The sequence below is a fragment of the Phyllobates terribilis genome, unplaced genomic scaffold, assembly GCF_046119375.1.
Source record: "Phyllobates terribilis strain yellow unplaced genomic scaffold, ASM4611937v1 Scaffold_5__5_contigs__length_657084704, whole genome shotgun sequence".
Taxonomy (NCBI): domain Eukaryota; kingdom Metazoa; phylum Chordata; class Amphibia; order Anura; family Dendrobatidae; genus Phyllobates; species Phyllobates terribilis.
In genome coordinates, this window is record NW_027362765.1 from 412072286 (window position 1) to 412094422 (window position 22137).

Genomic DNA, 22137 nt, shown 5'->3' on the forward strand with positions numbered 1-22137 from the left:
ATTTTGGAGGAGGTGCCTTTTATATGAGAGGTCCTCCGGCCATTGGCTGGGGACTCCTTAGGACGGCACGCGCGGCCCCTTTAAGAGGGAGGGAGCGCGCGCGCGCCCTAAGCACAGTGCTCCGGGAAGCTGCGCGTGCCAGCAGCAACAGAAGCAGGAGCGCCGGAGGACGCCGGGCAGGGAGCGCGGCGGTAAGTGGGACGGCGTCTCTGCCTGTCAGGGGGCAGAGACGCCGATACTACACCGGCTATTCCGTGCATCTGATGTCTGAGTAAGTTGAGCTGATTTTTTTCCTCTTTTGTTTCATTGTGATTTGTGAGTTCGAGTCCCGGGTGAGACAGATATCAGGAGTGAGAGGATGTGAATGTATAATTTAATTTATACACTAAGAGATGATCGGCCCCACCCCTGAGGAGGAGGAACTACAGAGAACGTTGGAGAGAGGTGAGGTAAGCATAGGTGCTGGGAGAACAGTTGAGCCGTGACGGGACATGGGACTGAGCCCTCAAAGTGGGACAGTCCCGTGGAAACCGGGACGGTTGGGAGATATGTTTGCATATAATTTCAAATACTGATTTCTCAGTAATGGAGGAGCGGACTGGTCATGTAAAGGTATTTTCAGACTTGCCTTTGAAAGAGCTACATGCGCATATAAATAGTTTATGGGTTGAATCCTGCACAGAACAAGATCGGAACGCAGTGCACGGACTGGCCAGCGGCTCACCCGACCCAAGCGGGAGAGTTTCATATATCTCTATGAGGGCCGCTGGCCAGTCCGTGCACTGCGTTCCGATCTCCATCTAATTTATACGTCCGTCTGACTCTTCCCTAAAGTGAACCCATTAGTTCCCCTGACTAAGTACGGTATATACTTTTGTGTTCTCTGTGAAATAAAAAATTCTGGAGCATTTTGTCTTCAAATTCTCACCTTACCAAACCCCTCCCGCTCCTGCCCTAATGCTTTACAGCAGCCATCTATATGGGGACCTCCACGGATCCATACAATGGTAGAAATCGGAGCAAAAGTGTCACTTTCAACTTTTCCCACAGAGCTAATCTGCAGTACCAGACACAGCCTGTGAACCAAAGTGGCGCTGTTACTGAAAAACGTATCAGACCATTTTCCTAACCAATAAACACACAGAGCCTGACTGCATCTTCATGGCAAATTATTTTATTGCAGATTACAAAATTCTAACATTAATTCCAGTTACAAAAAGAGACAATTAGATTCTTCATTAATTAGACTAGTTACATCGTCTGGGAGGAAATCTATGGAAACTGGGGAAAAGAAAAAGTGGAGCAGTTACCCATTAGCAACCAATAAATTTCTACTTTTGTTCCAAAAAACGGGTGTAAAAAATGCCTGGAGGAAACTCCTCCACTTTGCAACAGTTTTACTAAATCTTTCCCGGCATAAAGTATTACTGACCAAGTGTTTGCCTGTAGGTTGTTCACGGTCTAATATCTATGAACGCTGTAAGCCTAGGGTAGTGCACAGGGTTGGATTACCCCTTTTCATTTTACCAAAAAAAGTTTTTCAAGTTTTATTAAAAAGGTTAAAATACAGTATACTCAGCAGCCCTGATCCAAAAAATACCATAAAAATAGGATATTTTTATCAAAATAGGGAGTTGAGTAAGACATTTCCATCTCTCTATTGAGAATCAGATTGGCCCAAACCCCCCATACACTTTGGATAGCTTTCGGCAGCACAATGGGTCGGCTGACCGTTCAATCAGCAGATTTCTATCCTGACGCTTGCTCTGTGTCCTCTGAGAGAGCCAATACCAGATATCTCTGACGGTGGCGTATCTTCTGCAGATCCCTTTGTACCCCGACATCATCTATCTGGTGAAAGTTGGGGACCCCCATACTTATTAAGCCGTCGGCTGAACTTGTCAATATTGGCCAATGTCTCTGGGGCCCTTAAAGGGGTCATCCGGTTTTCCGATAATATTCTGTAGTCACCCTACGTGACTGACGACTTCTGAATCGGTGCACAAGCTGCAAGTTTCTCAGTTATTGCTGCCGAGAACGAGTGGTCATGTGACCAAAAGAATACGATTTGCAGACTTACGGCCCCTTTCCGATTACACGTGCTCGGCCTCGTTCAATTTATTTGTATTGAGAGTCAGAATGTAGCCAGGAATGTATGCAAATCGCATACTTGTGGTCACATGACCGACCGCAATAACGGAGAATCCTGACAGTGTGCGGTGGGCATACTGTGTAAGGACTGAGAAGACTTCAGTCACATAGAGTGACTGCGAACCTTTATAAAAAAAAAACGACAATCCCTTTAAGTAAAGAAATGAAATATTTGCATACTTCCTCACCTCCCACCAGCCTGTCCGAAGAAGAATTACTGGCGGCCAGCTGTATACGTCTGTGGGTACAGAGCTTCCAAGAACAGTCATCTGTGAAAGTTCCACATTTAAAAAGTAGTGATCAGCTGATCGCTGTGGGACCTGCTCTCGGCACCACCGAGAGGCGCTATGACCGGCCAATAATGGACATTCATGTGATAGAGTGGTGTATGGAGTCGGCTGAAGTGGCTGCACTGTCATCTACTGCTGGTTCGGATCAGCAGGTGCTCACCAGCTGAAGAACCCTCCATCCTCTATGAGACGTCCACTTTAATGCACATTGTGTCAGGAGTGAACTCTGAGGGTTTATACAAGAGTTGTGTTCACTACCCAGTGACCTCTGTGCCAGGTGACCTCTGTGCCCGGTGACCTCTGTGCCAGGAATATATGTGCCTAGTGACCGCTGTAGCCGGGACTTCTCTGCCAGGAATATCTGTACCCAGTGACCTCTGTGCCTGGTGACCTCTGTACCAGGAATCTCTGTGCCCGGTGACCTCCACGCCCGGTGATCTCTGTGCCAGGAGTCTCTGGTAACCTCTGTGCCTGGTGACCTCTGTACATGTTGACTTCCATACTTAATGACCTCCGTAACTGGTGACCTCCATACCTGTTGACTTCTGTATCTGCTGACCTCCATATCTGGTGACCTCCATACCAGGAATCTCTGTACCTGGTGACTTCTGTACATTGTGACTTCTGGTGACCTCCGTGTCTGGTGAGCTGCGTAGCTGTAATCTCTGTACCTGATAAGCCCTATGAACATGGGAACTCTGTATCTGGTGACCTCCATACCTGGTGACTTATGTATCTGGTGACCTCCATACCCGGTGACCTCCGTATCAGGAATACCTGTACTTGCTGACTTCTTTACATTTTGACTTCTGTACCTCGTGAACTCCATACCTGGTGACTTATGTATCTGGTGACTTTCCATATCTGATGACCTCCATACCAGGAATCACTGTATCTGGTGACTTCTGTACATTGTGACTTCTGGTTATCTGGTGACTTTCCATATTTGGTGACCTCTGTACCTGGTGACTTCAGTACCTGGAATCTCTATACCTGTTGACCTCTATGGACATGGAAACTCTGTACTTGGTGACCAATGTGCCTGGATACTATGTATCTGATGAGCCCTATGAACATGGGAACTCTGTACCTAGTGACCTCTGTATCTGGTGACCTCTATGGCTGTACATCACTATCTTGCACCACCATCCAGAGGGGGGGATTCAAGCTGGCAAAAGGTGATGGTTCGCACATTAGCGACACATGGAAACACTATTCAGGAAGAACGGCGCACTTATTGTGAGGCACCGTGCCGCCCTTTTAGTGGGGTAACTAGTCTGGTATTCTGCTTACAATGTTTGGGTGCTTGACATGGCCTCATGTGGTAGCAAGAAAAGCAGAGGGTCCTCATAGCTTGTACACTCCCCTGTGCCAATAGCCCTGATCACACTTCCGTCATGGCTTCTGCTTCTGTCTGAGCCATAGCTGCTATGAAGGATTGGTTTTCCAGCTGACCCTGATGGACCCTACTGAGGAAGGACAGGGCCCGTCATGTTTCTTTAGGGGGTCCAGTGGTTTCTTTTTTTTTTATAATGAGAATTGTGCTCCAAAATGTAAAAAAAAATGTAAACATATATAGGGGCGGCCATTAACACAAGTCCTTTTAATTTATAACTTTGTTATTCAAGTAAATTACATGGCAACTAATCCAAGAAATGTCACCTACGCTGAGAGGGCGGCTGTCGGGCTGAGCGTTTGTTGCTCAATTTCCCATTCACCGTCCAGTTATTTTTGCATAATTTTAATACTCGCTGACATTTCTTTTGCTATTATTACACTTTTGCTCCTAACAGTCGTTAGTGAAAGAGGCCATGAAAAATGGGCTGCGGTCAGTGGCCGGCTGACATAGAGGCCAGGAGGATATCCACGGCTTGGGCCAAATTGTCCACATAGCCATCAGCAGTCACTTGAGGGTGGCTCTCGTCACTGGGCCTGGAAGAGAGGACATTGTTCTCATATATTTCGGCATATTCTGGTGCAACGGTGCAAAGACCTGGTTCTTATCGGTCTACCTGTACTTTCCAGTTCTGACGAGTACACCTCGAATGCCGCAGCTTTGTGCTCCTCCGATATCGTTCACCACATCGTCTCCAACCATTAAAGCCTGCAATATAATGGCAGTGTATAGAGCAGTGATCTCCATGATGTGGATGGCAGGACAACTCATCAAAAGTGGTGCACTTGTCTACAGCAACCAATCAGGACCCCTGCTCTACCAAACCGGTTGCCATATGCATGCACGGCCATGACGCCTCCGTATTGTACCTCGTGTGGCTGCACTCCCAGCTCATCCAGTGCAGACAGGAAGAAGTTCTTGGACGGCTTTCCCACAACCTCCGCTGTGATATCGCAGGCGTACTGGACAAAAAACAAAGAATTACTAATGTGCAATAATGCCCAATGTGAGCACAACAGACACCTTACCTCCAGAGCTTTCATATAGGCTCCAACGTCCAACATCAAGCCGTCAGTTTCCTTATAATAACGTCTGAAAAATACACAAACAACTATATATATATATATATATATATATATATATATATATATATATATATATATGTTCCCGAAATATATCATGCACTCGAAATACAGAATCCGCGGAAAAGCCTGCAGCACAGCAGAGACTGATCCGAAAAATATATTTTATTTTAATATTTTTTTCCAATAAATGCACAAAAGGAAACCCAATGCTGATATGGTCCATAAATCAACTTATATACAATCATAAAGGTGAAGCGTTAGCTTTATTTTGGCCTGTCATGTAGGCACAACAAAAATCACATAAGGGAAAAATATGGCGTAGAGGGCACCAAGACCCATTGGCTTGGACACTCCAGAACGCCATCATCAATGAGCCATTAAAACAAGTATCCCTTAACAATTTAGGGGTGTTAAGGTCCCTATACACATTAGACACAGTAGCTGTCGGCCGAATGATCAGAACACTCAGCTCGGCCGCTGGAATGCCAATGTGCCAATCCTTCTCTCCCCCGAAATAATCTGTTAGAGATCATTCATAACAGTATATTACATTTTCTATTATTACTGTTTTTTGTTATTTTTTACAACCCCAGCCACAAACTTTTGCATTAGATTATGTTCACAAAATATGGACACCTTGTGGGCATTTTTTTTAATTCTATTACTCAAACGAGCTAGAAATTATTTTTTTAACTTAAAAATTTTGCACCATTCACTTCATTTGGCCTGTAGTTTTGCACTTTCTATTGCTGGCCGCAGAATATTTTAACTCTCCGTCAGAGAGCTTAGTAACTCTTTTATTCTATCAGTTGTTCTCTGATGCTATGAAAGCTCGGCTCTGCTGTGAGCTAGGATTGTAAATCATCAGAGAGAAGCTCAGAAAACGACAGATAAGAGCTATAAACTCCCTGCCAGAACGACTACAGCTCACTGACAGGTTCTTAGTTAATCTTATTCCGCAGCCAGCAATGAGCAGAGGAAAAAAAAAACAGCCTTCATAGTCAAATGGTGCCAATTTTTTTTTATAAAATCCAGGCAAAATGCAAGCATTTAAGTAAAAATGCATGTATTTAGGGGTCCCACATCATGATGATCTGTGGGGTTCCCAGCAGTCAGACCCCTACAGATCTTATACTGGATGTTAGCACTAAAGATTATCTAATGTGTATTGGGCCCCCCTGACTTTCCTTGATGTCAGATGCAGGGATAATAAGGATCGGGCACTTGGATTTTAACTCCTTTTGTTTGGCATGAACAACCAATATTCCGACTCCTGTTCGTTCATAGTGAATTCTATAGATAATTGCGGGGTCACGTTGGGCGCTGCAACACTCACCCTTTCCCTAGAGATATGAGCACTGGTTTCTCCAAATTCACTAACACCTGAAACGCTTGGTTGACATTTTGATAGGAGAAGTTTTCGGCAGCGTCTCCGATCACAACACAGTTGGGTTTGGATTTATCAATGGAGTCAAATTCAGGGAGAAGATCTAAAACGAAGAAGGTGGTGAACATATAGATACCATTAACTGATCTATCAGGGTAAACATTTCCAGACGGGATAATAATAATAATAATAATAAAAAAAAAGGTCGATATTGACTTTTGGGATTGCTACATCCAATAGGTGGTGGTAGAATCCATGTCACCTTCCTCTCCGAAGAGGCGAGTTCCAAAGAATAAAGGTGTCATGTGCGATGTAAAACATCTAGTATTTATCTAAGAGGCCATTCATCATTCGCCATCATCCACTCGGGTATGTTACCACCATTATTGTACTGGTGCGGCTTCTTCCGGCGTGAAGCTTTATCCGCTCACCATCATGGACCAGTAAGTGAGGGCGCAATCCCTGTTCCAGCATCATTTTTCTTGCAGCCGGTCCTGGAGCCGTTACTTCATCTTCAGATATGTTGAATCCAAACTTCTGAAGTTTACGGACAAACTGGGCTCTTGTGGCCTGAGACTCGTTTGTGCAGAATCGCAACTTCAAACCAGCTTGCCGGATCCTAGTGAAAAAGATCGGGAAACTTTGCTTGATGAAATTGGAAGTCCATAAATATGCAGACACACAATCATGCACAGACAGTGACATTTCTACTCCTTGAGAAGACTAATCCTTAAAGGGGTTGTCCAGACTTGGGGTTCAAGTCCGCAGTCACTCTATGTGACAGCAGACTTGTGAATCCTCACATGATTCTCCGGTACAGGCGCCGGGAGAGTGACCACAAATATATGATTTGAGGAAAAGGGAGCCCAGACTCTAAGGAAAGGGGGGAAGTGGAGACCTCCTAGGCTGATCTAGTGCCACCCTGTCTCCCCCTGTATTGGCTCTTCAATCGCCGCATGCGTGTCTCGCCCTGTCTTTCCATGGTGTATGGCTAAGGCTAGGGAAGGGAGGATATGAGCACAAGTCAATCTCCACTACACACTATAGACAATAGGGGTATACAAACAGAGGGAAATTGCTTAGCTTTAGACGAACTCCAGACAAATGCGCACACGTCCTCAAGCCCCAGAGAGGACATAAAGCTTTCACAAGTAGTAATGAATATCGCCGGCACCTCCCTCTGAAACACAGCAGGTATTTATACACCCAGGCCAGGATGCTAATTAGCCAGAGGGAGGTAGCCACTGGGTCCTAGAAAAAGCCTCTAAGAAGATATCTGTAATGCCAAAAGTAGAGATCTCCTGCAACCAACTGCAGGGCGACTGTCTGTCACCTCTGACACACCCGTGACAGTACCCCCTCCTCTATGAGTGGCCTCCGGACACTCAGGACCGGGTTTCTCAGGATAAGAGGTGTGGAATAAGCGAGCCAACCTGGGAGCGTTCCCCTCTGATGCTGAAACCCACATCCTCTCCTCTGGACCATAGCCTTTCCAGTGCACCAAGTATTGTAGAGAACGACGTTGGAGATGAGAATCTACAATCCTCGAAATCTGGAATTCCAGATTACCATCAACAATTACTGGGGGCGGTCGTAGAGGTGAGGGCTCGAGAGGTTCCATATACTTTTTGAGTAAGAACCTGTGGAACACATTGTGAACCTTAAGGGCCAGAGGAAGTTCAAGACGAAATGCTGCTGGGTTAATGACCGTGGTTATTTTATAGGGACCAATAAACCTAGGTCCCAGCTTCAAGAAGGAACTTTCAATCTTATATTCCTGGTAGACAACCACAAAAAGTCATTCACATTCAGGTCCAGACCTGGCAAGCGTTTTCTGTCAGCCATACGTTTATACCTGTCTCCCATGATCTTTAAATTACTCAGAACACCCTGCCATACCGAGGAGAGCGAAAAGCAAACCATTCCTCCTCAGGAACTCCTGAAGCTCCTCCCCCACTGAAGGTACCAAACTGTGGGTGATAACCGTATGCACCGAAGAACGGTGACCTGCCAGTGTATTCTTGACGATGATTATTAATGGCAAATTCTGTCAGCGGTAAGTAGGATGCCCAATCCTCCTAATTTTCGGAAACGAAACACCTGAGGTAGGTCTCCACTAAACACTATAGACAACCGGGGTAGACACACAGGGGGAAATTGCTTAGCTTTAGATGAACTCCAGACAAATGCGCACACGTCCTCAAGCTCCAGAGAGTACGATGTACTGTTCTTGCTAAAGCTTTCACAAGTAGTAATGAATATCGCCGGCACCTCCCTCTCAGACACACCAGGTATTTATACGCCCAGGCCAGGGAGCCAATTAGCCAGAGGGAGGTAGCCGCTGGGTCCTAGAGACAGCCTCTAAGAAGATGTCTGTAATGCCAAACATAGAGATCTCCTGCAACCAACTGCAGGGCGACTGTCTGTCACCTCTGACACACCCGTGACAGTACCTGTTATGTTCTGCAACTTAGAACTAAGGAATAGGAAGGAAAAGCTGTCCCTGCACTGAGACTCAGCTTAACCCTATGCTGGGGTGGGTGCCCTATTCCTTATGAATAGCCCCAGCGAAACTCCTGCACTAAACTCAAATGAAGACCTGTAGGAAAGGGAAAGGGGACCTAAAAGATCTAAGGACTGGGAGCAAAAGCAGGAGACCTCCTAACAGAAAAGTTAGTTGCAGAAACGAAAATTAAAGGAAACAAAACTGGTGGAACAAGAAGTCCCAGGATAACAATAGTCCAAAGCAAGAAGAACTAAACCAGGCTACTTAGCCAGAGCACAAGCGTTACAACACTGATGTCCAGCAGGGAATGGGGGCTAGGTGCTGGGTAATAAAGAGTGCAGAGATCACGTGACCAAGACACCCAGCACCAGAGGAGAAGACTAGAAGCCAGCAAACCACAACAAGATGGCTGATAGTAAAACAACAGAGATTCTAACAGTACCATAGTGTATAGTAGCTTTTTTCATTGAGCAGGCCACATTTTCGGAAGACCATTTTTTCACTGCAGTTTCGGGTGCCCGTGGTTGAGATATTTTTGTGTGATATTTTAGGTAGCAAGTGAACAGTTGTTAAAGTGGATGGAAATGGGCAAGAGTGACACCAAGGGGCAAAATGTCTTGACTGGACGACTGGGTCAGAACATCTCCATAATGGCAGGTCTCGTAGGGTGTTCCCTGGATGCAGTGGTTAGTATCTAAGAACATTGGTCCAAGTAAGGACAACCGGTCACTGATGCAGGATAATGGGCACCCAAGGCTCATTGATGAGTATGGGGAGTAAAGCCTAGCCTGTGTGGTCTGATGCCGCAGACGATGGTACTGCATTTTTGAGCAGCGCAAGAACAGTTAATACCAAGAGGTAAAAAATCCAACCTGGTAAACCAGAAGGATAACTGAAAGGTCCCAATGCAAAATCTATAATTGTGACCTTTATAGAAAAGTAAGTTTTGGGGACAAAGTCAGGCGTGAGGTTAAGTATACACTGCACAAATGCAGAACTGGGAACAGGAGCTGGAGGTGCAGAGTCCGGGCCCTTGTGGTACCTCAGACCTCAGCAGCTCGAGGTTAAATACAGCTCCAAAGCTTGTCTGCGGCCATCAGACAGATGAGAATTACACATAACACTTAACGTGTAATTGCCCTTCATAACATGAGCTTTTCTCTTTTAAATGAGGCCATTTGGATAAAGAGATAACGAGATTCCAGCGTACGTTACTAATGTACCAGCGAAGCGTGGCGCACTTGGAGGGTAATGATGCAGGTGAGCAAAGCATACGAGGGACCAATTATCCCTAATAAATTACTGTGCGACCTTCTCAGAACAGTGAGCAGAGGGCGAAAGGAGGAAAGGGCCGAGGCAGCAGCTGTGCTCTCATGTTATGGTGAGTGCCCCGACCAAGTGCCCACCCAAACTAGACTGTACGGAAGAACGCAGCCATGGTCTCTCATGTTATGGTGAATACGCCCAACAAGTGCCCACCCAAACCGGACTGTACAGAAGAAGCCAGACATGGTCACTCATGTTACGGTGAATACTCCCACCAAGTGCCCACCCAAAACGGACTGTATGGAGGAACGCGGCCATGGTCTCTCATGTTACTGTGAGTACTCCCACCAAGTGCCCACCCAGACCAGACTGTACGGAAGAACTCGGCCATGATCTCTCATGTTACGGTGAGTACTCCCACCAAGTGCCCACCGAAACCGGACTGTACGGAAGAACGCGGCCATGGTCTCTCATGTTATGGTGAATACGCCCAACAAGTGCCCACCCAAACCGGACTGTTCAGAAGAACACAGCCATGGTCACTCATGTTACGGTGAGTACTCCCACTAAGTGCCCACCCAAACCGGACTGTACGGAAGAACGCGGCCATGGTCTCTCATGTTACGGTGAGTACTCCCACCAAAAGCCCACCCAAACCGGACTGTACGGAAGAACGCGGCCACGGTCTCTCATGTTACGGTGAGTACGCCCACCAAGTGCCCACCCAAACTGGACTGTACAGAAGAACGTAGCCATGTTCTCTCATGTTATGGTGAGTACTCCCACCAAGTGCCCACCGAAACCGGACTGTACGGAGGAACGCGGCCATGGTCTCTCGTGTTACTGTAAGTACTCCCACCAAGTGCCCACCCAGACCAGACTGTATGGAAGAACGCGGCCATGGTCTCTCATGTTACGGTGAGTACTCCCACCAAGTGCCCACCCAAACCGGACTGTACGGAAAAACGCGGCCATGGTCTCTCATGTTACGGTGAGTACGCCCACCAAGTGCCCACCCAAACTGGACTGTACGGAAGAACGCGGCCATGGTCTCTCATGTTATGGTGAATACACCCAACCCGGACTGTACAGAAAAACGCAGCCATGGTCTCTCATGTTACGGTGAGTATGCCCACCAAGTGCCCACCCAAACTGGACTGTACGGAAGAAGGCGGCCATGTTCTCTCATGTTATGGTGAATAAGCCCAACAAGTGCCCACCCAAATCGGACTGTATGGAAGAACGCAACCATGGTTCCAAAGATGCGCACTTGACAGTCAAACTTTAATTCAAAGTGCCCTATATGTCATTTCTATAAAACTATTAAGCAAATATGGGCACCATCAAGTTAATATCACCTTTCCCTTTAATAGAGATACTCAAATCACAAGGCCGACAGGGCCTCATTTCCACTTTATATACATATATGTTATACATAGGTGTTGAATCTACTCCACTGGGGGGGGGGGGGTAAAAGAAAAATGGAAGCTTCTTATTCCTAGTATTCAGGATGAGGAGTAGGAAGAGATTTTGGAGTCTTCAAGCAAAGTTTCTCCATCTGCTAATAACAAAATGATCCAATTGTACATTTTACATCAATCAGACACACAGATAATTATTCGAGATATAATTACGAATAAAACAAAAAGGTATAGTGACTCATATTTAATTTTCGTAATACCATAAACACAGCAACTTTAATTATCTTTCTAAATTTCTGTAATAGGATCATTTTTGGCAACAAAGTAGTTTTATTTCTTGCAGTTTTAGAGAACACTTGTTTTGTTAGACATGTCATTCTGGGTAATAATTAATCACACGTGCAGAAACTTGAAACAATAAGTTTATTGACTTTTAAACCCTGTGTACAATATATGGCTGTGTAATTGGAAAATACGTAATTAATTCATTTTTATGAATATTCTGCTTTATTAATGTAAAAGTCTATAATACCTATCAGTTGAATATGCATTATTCTCAATGTAAAATGTCTATTTGTTAATAAACGAATTAGAAAAAAAAACAAAAAACTATTAAGCCCTTGTGATATCGACAAGCAATTATAAAGCTTCAGGAGCGGGTGGTCTGCCGGCAGAGATGTGTGGATGATGGAAGGGTGTGTTACTTCTCGGACATTTAGGCTGTGTGCCCACTATGCGTTTTTCAAGCGTTTTTGATGCGGATTTTCCGCAGCGTAAACGCTTGCAAAACCTTTGGTAATACGTGCCCCATGAACCCCAATAAAAATCTGCATGTTCTGTGCACAAGCTGCGCAATTTTCTGCAGCGGATTTTCCTTGTGGAAAAATCCGCAGCATGTCCATTATTTGTGCGTTTCCGCATGCGGATTTGAGGTCACAATGCATTTGACAAGCGCAAGTCAAATCCACATGTAAAAACGCTGCAAAAAGGCGTCAAAAACGTGTGTAAAATACGCAAGCGATTTTACTGCCAAGAACATGCAGAAACGCTGCAGAAATTTTCTGCTTCAATTCTGCATTGTGGGCACATAGCCTTAGGGCTCGTGTAGACGGCCGTAGATTCTCTCATCCGGGCCGATTATGCCAATCACACTCTGATCAAAGTGTGATCCTATTCTCTCGGATGAGGAGAAAATGGAGAAAAAAAATGTCTCCATCTTCTCCATTCTATAAGGACATTGAAATCGGACTGCACTCAGATGTCATCCGAGTGCAGTCTGATTTTTTCCACTGACTCATTAACTTACATGGCTGAGTGCAATCCGAATATCAGATCAAACTCGGGCATGCAGTGATTTTTTTCCTCTGACAGTCTGTGTCTGAGGAAAAAAAAAAAAATCAGACATGTGCACGACCCCATAGTATAATGCTGGTCCAGGTTCGATCCGATGTTTTATCAGATCGCAGTCAGACTGCAAATACGCTCGTCTACACCTTCCCTTAGGCCACAGCTCCACTATCAGTATTTGGTCAGTATTCGGTCAGTATTTTTTCAGTGGGAGCCAAAACCAGGTGAGGAACAATCAGAGAAAAGGTATAATAGAAACAAGTCACCAATTCTGCATTTATCACCCACTCCTGGTTTTTGAGAAAAAATACTGACCGAATACTGATAGTGGAGCCGTGGCCTTAGAGGGAATTACAGACCAAGGCGCGTTACCATCACTATTGTGTTGACAAAGCTGACAAAGGATTCCTAAGACCCTGAATCACTCGGTGCCATTTCCAAGCTCACAACAGATGTTAAAAACCCAACAAAATCAATATTAGGCCTCATTCAGACTTCCATATTTTTTTTGCATAAAAGAAAAAAAATTTACTATTTTTCATCATTGTGCTAGATCCAATTTTCCTCCATTTTTGGTCGGTGTGTGTCCATTTTTACCATCTGTTTTTCTTGTATGCAAAAAAGAAAATTCCAGGCCTCTCCTACCCATTAAGGATGAAACACGGATGTCCTCCAAGAGCTATCACTTTTTTTTCCCACAGACCCATTGCCTTTGATTGATGAACGAGATCCGCAAGACTTTGCAGTAAGTTTTTGCAGACACTCGGTCCATAAAACAAAACACGGACACGTGAACAGCTCCATACTGTAGATTATATTGGTCCAATGTTCTATCCATGATAAAAATGGATTTCTGAATGGTACCTGAGGCTTTGTTCACACGTTGCGTTTTTGCAGTTTTTTTTTTATGCAAATTTTAAGCTGCGTTTTGCTGTACCAGGAAAAGCTATGAGATTTCAGAAATCTCATGCACACACATTGTTTTTTTTTTTCCTGACTGATTTGGAAAACTGTTGCGTTTTTGCAATCTGCAGCGTGTCACTTCTTTCAGCATTTTTGCAGCGTTCACTTAGAATTTCTGTAAATGGACACATGTCAATAAAGAGGAATAAAAAGGGGGGGTGGCAATAAAGAGCGGCGCACACTTTGGTACCCCAGATTGACTGCTCTTACCCCCAGGCCGCCTTCCTGCTCATTATCTGCAATGTAAGGCTCTGAGCGGCAGGGGGTTAATGCGATCCTAATTCCAGCAGACAATCAGGTCTTCTGATCTTTTATGACTTCCACCAAACATCTGTGTTGGTAAAACAATTACCTGCGTAGATGCCCGTGCGCCATTTAATCATTAATCGGCTGCGGACAGGAATCTAAGCTGTGATCGGGGCATCTGTTCCCTCATTACATCAGTATCAATCATCCTTATTAGCAAAAGGAAAAATGAGTGGTATCTTAAAGGATCACAAAAATGACATCATTCCTGTCCGGTAACGTCACTTTACGGGCTCGTGTAGACACCTGTTTTAGGCTATGTTCACACATCATGTTTTTTTCAGCGTTTTTTTAATGCTTTTTTTTATCTGCGTTTTGCAGTATCAGCAAAGTCTATGAGATTCCAAAAATGTCACGCACACACATTGGTTTGTTTTAGTTCAGGATTTTGTCCTTTGCATGTTTTTTTTTTTTTTTTTTGCAAAATACAGCATGTCACTTCTTTCAGCGTTTTTTCACCCACTGGAAATAATGGATGGTGAAAAAAACGCTGAAAATACGCACCAAAAACGCAGGTGTCATATTTTCACCATTTTTTTCAGCGTTTTCTTGTGCCTAAACCAGAATGAGATTTTTTTTTCACTGAATTTTATGTACATGCAAAAAGGACAGTGAAAAAAAAACGCACCCAAAAAAAAAAAAAAAAGCAAGAAAACAGCAACAAAAATCCTGAACAACCTCCTGGCAAGAGATCAGGTTTTGCTGCAGAAAATCGACGCTGAAAAAAACAGGATGTGTGAACATAGCCTTAATCAGACGAGTGCTAGCTGTAGTTTTGACAGATAGCATTCGTCCCCATGTTACTCTATAGGGTCGTGCACAAGTCCGATTTTTTTCTTTGAACCGAGTGATCCAAGGGAAAAAAATAGCAGCAGCAAGCACAATTTGTCTTCGAGAATCAGAAGGCACTCGCCCATTTATGTCTATGGGTCCAAAAAATAAATAAATCGGACCACACTTGGGTGACATTCGTGTGCAGTCCGATTTTTCCAGTCTTACATAATGGAGAAGGTGGAGAATTTTTTTTTTCTCTCCACCTCTGAGAAAATCAGATCCCAAACTGATCAAAATGTGATTAGCATCATCGGAGCGATTTTCTCAGATGGAGAAAATGGTTGTCTGCACCTGCCCTAAATGAAACGCAACATTTCATTCTATTCCTTCTATGTTGGGTCTTCCCCCCAAAAAAAAAAATAGTGGATAATCATTTCTGAAAAGATCTAATATCCCTATAAGAGTCATGCGGCTCTCGGCATACATCGCTAGTTACCGCTTCTTGGGCTGAAAGAATGGCGCTTAGCGTAAACGCTCACGTGCCGCATTGTCTGTGGATTTTCCGTGCAGATTTGCGGTCAGGAATACAGTGCCAGCTGTTGAGATGAGATTTCAAAAAATGTTCATCTATACGTTGAAGAAATTATGTGGACATAAATTGGCCTGCGGAGCGGATTTTGTCATCTGCAGCAAGTCACTTCTTTTGGGAGATTTTACCCTTTGCAATGCATTTGGCAAAAATTTCTGCTCCAAAATCCTTTATTCCTGCAGAAACTCTGTGGCAAATCTGTATGAAATGTACTACCGCTATAATATGTGTAGACACCCTTAAAGAAGTTGTCCACAACTTTAGCAATGATGATCTATCCTTAGGATAGATCATCAATGTCTGATCGGTTGGGGTCCGACACCTGGCACCATCGCCGATCAGCTGTTACCGGTGTCAGCGGCTGGAACTACTCGATTGCTGAGCTGCTCCATCTTCTGATAGTGGCCACGGCAGGGTACTACACATCCGCCTCCTACTCAATTGAATGGGAGGCGGATGTGCAGTACACCGCGGCGGCCACAACCACTTGACGGTGGAGCCCCGCAGGCGAGCACTTCCGTACGGCGACCGCCGCCGGCACCGATAACAGCTGATCGGCAGGGGTGCCGCGTGCGGGACCCCGGCCGATTACACATTGATGCCCTATCCTGTGGATAGGGCATCAGCGTAAAAGTAGTGGACAACCCCTTTAACTGCATCATCTTCAAGTGATTTTGACATTGCGGTGCATATGTTCATCCTTTTTTTGCGTTTTATTTAATGCTTTTTCAGGCGGGTTCCAGGCAGAGTACCCCTGAAAAAGAGGAGGTGCACACATACCCTAAGAGATGGACACAACTGGATCTGCTACAGAAGATCCCAGTGAGAGCAGAACAGCCTGGATTTCAGTTTTGCATCGATACATTGCAGGAAACTTTTAGGACACGGAAGAGATTTGTGCTCTTGTTGTATTCAGCTCACAGACAAACTGTGATGTCTGAACCGCTAGCAATTTATTGACCCAAACTCAGGGAAACAATGGCTGGTCCTGACATCTCAGCGTGTGAGAAACTGTCCAACTGTATGGACATGGATTTCTATGAGATTGCAAACTACGGAAGCTACTGAAGTCTATGGGCCCTGAATTAAAGGAATTGTCTGACCTTGGGCTAGAAGTCTGCAGTCAATCTATATGACTGCAGACTTGTGAATCCTCACATTGGACGCACTGTGCACTATGCAGATTCTTCGATGCCAGCACCAGGAGTGGAGGGTGCGTGACCGCATGTGATTTGAATACATACGGTCACATTCCAACTAGACGTGCATGTGTATTGAGCAAAGCCAGACATGTCTAGTCGAAATGTGGCCGGAAGTATGAAAACCACATTCTTGCGGTCATGTGGCTGCCCGCTCCCGACACCAGCATCAGAGAATCCTCACTGTGTGCAGTGCACGCAATGTGAGTATTCACAAGTCTGCAGTCATATATTGCGACTGCAGACTTGTACCCTAAAACTGGACAACCCCTTTAAGGCTCAGTACAATTCATGAGAGGAGATCTAATGCTTTGCTCACACTTTATCTCTTATCTTCAGTAGATGCACCTGACACATATGGCTCAATCAGTTTTTTTGGTACTATTCATTATTTTTGCAGCTTGATCACAGACCCATTATAATCAATGCGCCTTTTCACATGTCCATTTTTTTTTTCTGGAATGATTGTCCTCAAAAAAAAAAAAAAAAGTGGAGAAATCTCCTAATTTGAGCTCAGATATACCGCTGCAAGTCAATGGACGTCATCCATGTGCTTTCACACACACCAACATGAAGCACGCACACTGGGAAAAAAACTAAATAAAATACACAAACCGTTTTTCATGCATGACCTGAACAAAGGATGAGTGAAACCAGTCTAACGAGCATACGCCAAAAGAGTGTCCTTTCTTTCACTGTCTGTATGGAATAGCATAGAAGTAAAAAAAAAAGTGAGGTCCTATGGGTGACAAAAAAAAATGTCCCCAAAAAGGGTCCGATCTATTTAAGCTTTCAGCTTCTTTGAGTGTTTTATGAGCTTTTCTGTGTCTACAGCGTCTTCTATGGCGATAATCCGCTATATAACGTCATCACATTGTAAGTGTAATCCAACTAAAAACTTCTGTAAAGACTTAAAACATTTTAAAAGGCAAATAGCAATAAATTCCAAGCAGGACGCCCCGGGCGCAGATGGCCTCCTGCGGAGCGGGATCATTTTATGGGATATGTATAGGAACATACTTTGTGGTACCAGAGTCTTGTCCTGCCTGGTGGGGGACCGCACGGACAAGACTGGGTACCGCACGGACATGGCGGGGGACTGCACGGACACCCGCCACCAGCTGCTCACTTCTCCTGTCACTTTTTTTTTTATTGCAGGTTGTTCAGACAGAAGTTGTGTGCAAATCTGTAAGAATACGCTGCTAGAAGAATGTCCTCCCCTTCTGTTCTCCATTGATCCGGCACACTTCCCAATGAAAACATTCATTCAATACACTTGTCACTACAAAGATCCCAGACAGCAAGATAAACGAAGGACACCAGCACACGTATGTTTTAGAAAGTTTTAAACTTTCATTTTTTTATTTGTTCAGTATGGAAAATTATGAAACTTTGCAAATCACTTTATTGGGGGATTTATCTTAATTCCTGTAAAAAAAAATGCAAGTGGCTTCCAAAATCTTGCTCTTCCCCAGACTATTTACCTATTGATATCAGAGAGTACTCATTTGGAGTACAGTTGATGGCAGTGATGGGTGGGCGCCTGTCTCCTCCTCTGAGTGTCCTACTTATCAGAACAAGAATCTTTCCTGCAGCAGCTCATGAGAATTAATGACACATATGTGCTTAGCTGACCTATCACTGCCATCATCTGTACTCCAAAAATGAGAATGTTCTTATATTAAAGAAGCACTCCTCCTCCTCCCATCAAAATTTGTATCCTCTTAATATATTGCAGTCATCATATTATATAGCACTGTGTACTTACAATTTCTCATTTTCCCTTTCTACCCAGTTTACTCTTCTCTTTTCCATTAGGTCTATGACATCACGTGATTAATAACTGACTAGCTGAATCCTTCTAAGCTCTATGTAGAAACAGGAGGTCAATTTTCTCAGCTTGAGTCATAAGTCACTGCAAAAGTCCCTGGCAGGGGGAGGACTGAGCAGCTGGGTCAGGAGTTGAAGAGGGGAATGATAAATGCAGGGACAAGAGACTTCCTGTTTCTACATAGAGCAGAGAAAAGAGAAGAATTAGCTGGTAGAAAAGCAAAATGAGCAATTGTAAGTACAGAGTGCTATATAATATGATGACTGCAACATATTAAGAGGATAAATGTTGATGGGAGTACAGATGATGGCAGTGATGGGTCAGCTCAGCACATATGTTTCATTAACTCTGATAAGCTGATATTAAGGGGATACAAGCTTTGATGGGAAGAGAACTTCTTTAATGCAGCTAAAGGCCGGCCGATAGACTGGGAAAAAGCAGGGGTTGGAAGCTGCTCACTTCATGTTCATTTCGACAGGAGGTGGGGACAGTGACGCCAGCACTGATTGGGCGCCGGGCACCACGTGTCATTCCACCGCATTACAGCCCCGGGGCCGCAAGTACCAACACCGCTGGAACAAAGCTGGCACGGGAGGGGAGTATAGGTGTCTTTATTTTATCGGGGCCAAACATTTTGTTTAAGAAGGGGTTGTCCTAGTAGTGGACAACCCCTTTAATATTTGGTACAGAAACCTTTGCTTGCAATTACAGAGGTCAGACGTTTCCTGTAGTTCTTGACCAAGTTTGCACACACTGCAGCAGGGATTTTGGCCCAATCCTCCATACAGATCTTCTCCAGATCTCTCAGGTTTCGGGACTGTCGCTGGGCAAGGTTGAGTTTCAGCTCCCTCCAAAGAATTTCAAGTTCAGGTCAGGAGACTGTATAGGCCACTCCAGGACCTTGAAATGCTTCTTACGGAGCCACTCCTTAGTTGCCCTGGCTGTGTGTTTCTGGTCATTTTCATGATGGAAGCCACGACTCATCTGCAATGCTCTTACTGAGGGAAGGAGGTTGTTGGACAAAATTTTGCGATACATGACCCCATCCATCCTCCCTTCAATACGGTGCAGTCGTCCTTTCCCCTTTGCAGAAAAGCACCCCCAAAGTACTAGGTTTCCCCCACCATGCTTCATAGTTAAGACGGTGTTCTTGGGGTTGTACTCATCCTTCTTCTTCCTACAAACACAGCGAGTGGAGTGGATACCGAAAAGTTATATTTTGGTCTCATCTGACCACTTGACCTTCTCCCATGTCTCCTCTGGATCATCCAGATGGTCATTGATGAACTTCATACGGGCCTGGACATGTGCTGGCATGAGCAGGGGGCCTTGCGTGCCCTGTAGGATTTTAATCCATGAAGGCGTAGTGTGCTATTAACACTAATGTTTGAGACTGTGGTCCCAGCTCTCTTCAGGTCATTGACCAGGTCCTCCCATGTAGTTCTGGGCTGATTCCTGACCTTTCTCAGAATCATCCTTACCCCACGAGGCGAGATCCTGCATGGAGCCTCAGACCGAGGAAGATAGACAGTCATCTTGTGTTTCTTCCATTTTCTAATAATTGTACCAACCGTTGTTGACTTCTCACTAGGCTGCTTGCCTATTGTCCTATAGTCCATCCCAGCCTTGTGCAGGTCTACAATTTTGTCCCTGGTGTCCTTAGACAACTCTTTGGTCTTGGCCATGGTGGAGAGGTTGGAATGTGATGTGTGTGGACAGGTGTCTTTTACACAGGTAACGAGTTCAAACATGTGCAATTAATATAAGAAATGAGTGCAGAGCAGGCTTCTTAAAGAAAAACTAACAGGTCTGTGAGAGACAGAATTCTTGCTGGTTGGTAGGTGATCAAATACTTATTTCATGCAATAAAATGTAATTTAATTATTTAAAATTCATACAATGTGATTTTCTAATTTTTATTTTTTGATTCTGTCTCTCACAGGTGAAGTGTACCTACGATAAAAATTACAGACCTCTCCATTCTTTGTAGGTGGGAAAACTTGCAAAATCGGCAAAGTATCAAATACTTATTTTCTCCACTGTATGGGATTTGTGTACTTCCGGACACATTCCGACTAGAGGTGTCCAGCGTTGTGCACGACTAGCCAGCACACTATCGCATGTCTGCATATCGCATACTTTCAGTGTAATGCCCGCCCGCTCCCAGCGCCAGAGGACCCTGACAGCGCCCACACTGCGCACTGTAAGGATTCACAAACTCGAGCCCCAAGGCAGGACAACTCTTTTAAAGGGAATTTATCATCAGAAAAAGACCTATTGTATTTTTAAATATACTGATTTATACATTTTGCAATTTTTTTCTCATATCATGATCTGTATTAAAAAAAAAATAAAGTAATTTTGCAATTTTCACAATGGGCACTGAGGCTATTTTAGACTCATACTTCCTGTCCTTTCAGGAACAATTTTCAGAAGTCTCACTATCATCACAGACAGGAATACAATGACAAGTCACACATCTATGCACGGCTGCTCATCCCTTTGCACACGCTCATTAGATGCTTCAGACACGGCAATGACAATTACATTGTGACGAGTCCTGCAGCTGTGTGCACACCACACGACCAGGACAGGTTTTTATTCCCTATACTTAATAAGCAAGCAGAGATGATTCCTTTGTAAGGAATTGATACAGACATTATATTAGAAAAATAAATCACTTTCCATTATAGAAATAACTTGTATGTATTAAAACCAGAATATACCTTTAAATGGGTTATCGCTCTATTTCCAATGCTGTCTGATTCTTCCACCAGTGTCCAAACTTCTGGTTACGTATGAACAGACATGTGACCGCTGCAGCCAATCACTGGCCTCAGTGGTGACCAAGGTGTGAATACTGTGGCTGTTGATCGGCTGCAGTGGTCACATGCCACTATGGACTAAAAAGGAAGTATAGTGGCCCAAGTGGTCAGGTGCAGCAGTCACTGGTATCCCCGCTCAGTGCTAATCTGCGGATCGTCTGTCACTGTGCGAGCTCCTCTATATATAGACCTATGTACTAAGTATAGCTGCCACCTGCCATCCCGGACCGCCCTGTGCAACAGCATGAAAGACACACGCTATGTCCATGATATAAATCCTCATACACGGTGATGTCCTACAGATTTGTGTTGTACAGAGACCGACCAATCAGCAGGTCCCAACCAGAGGAAGTCACCGCAAGAGATCTGAAGCCCCACAGCACCGTATACCATGTAGTGGCCATTCTAGGGTAGTGCAGCACTGCTCCTATTCACAATGTGATCTGAACTGCAGTACCTGAAAACGGCCACTACACAGTGTACAGCACTGTGGTGTCTCATCACCTGATCGGCGGGGGGTGCTGAGTGTTGGACCCTACCGATCTGATACTGATAACCTATGGGCAGAAATCGGTCTGACTAAGCAGTTACGAGGACCTTTCACCTGGTAAAAAGTGAACAATTATTTGCTCTTATTTCATTCCCGCTGCTCCCCCGAGTTTTTCGATTTTTTTTTTTAATTCTGCCATTCAGGCCCAGAGATATGGACCTTTTTATTCATTACAGTTTTTTTTATGGTCTTTACCAAGGGGGCGTGGCTCAGAGAGTTAAAATTATGAGTATCCTAAAGACACGCCCCCA

The 22137-nt window shown here is 44.5% G+C and overlaps 1 protein-coding gene across 4 annotated transcripts in view; it reads right to left on the minus strand.

Annotated features, from left to right (window-relative positions):
- Positions 1-1152: 1152 nt before the first annotated feature.
- Positions 1153-22137, minus strand: part of LHPP (phospholysine phosphohistidine inorganic pyrophosphate phosphatase) — a 41332-nt gene continuing 20347 nt past the window's right edge. For all 4 annotated transcript variants that reach the window (XM_073685137.1, XM_073685136.1, XM_073685140.1 and 1 more), the window contains 6 exons: positions 6741-6928; positions 6259-6412; positions 4866-4929; positions 4707-4799; positions 4454-4545; positions 1153-4373 (listed from right to left, as the gene is read on the minus strand). In XM_073685137.1, coding sequence (XP_073541238.1) covers positions 4271-4373; positions 4454-4545; positions 4707-4799; positions 4866-4929; positions 6259-6412; positions 6741-6928 — 694 coding nt within the window. In that variant the 3' untranslated portion in view covers positions 1153-4270. The remainder of the gene's footprint in view (positions 4374-4453; positions 4546-4706; positions 4800-4865; positions 4930-6258; positions 6413-6740; positions 6929-22137) is intronic.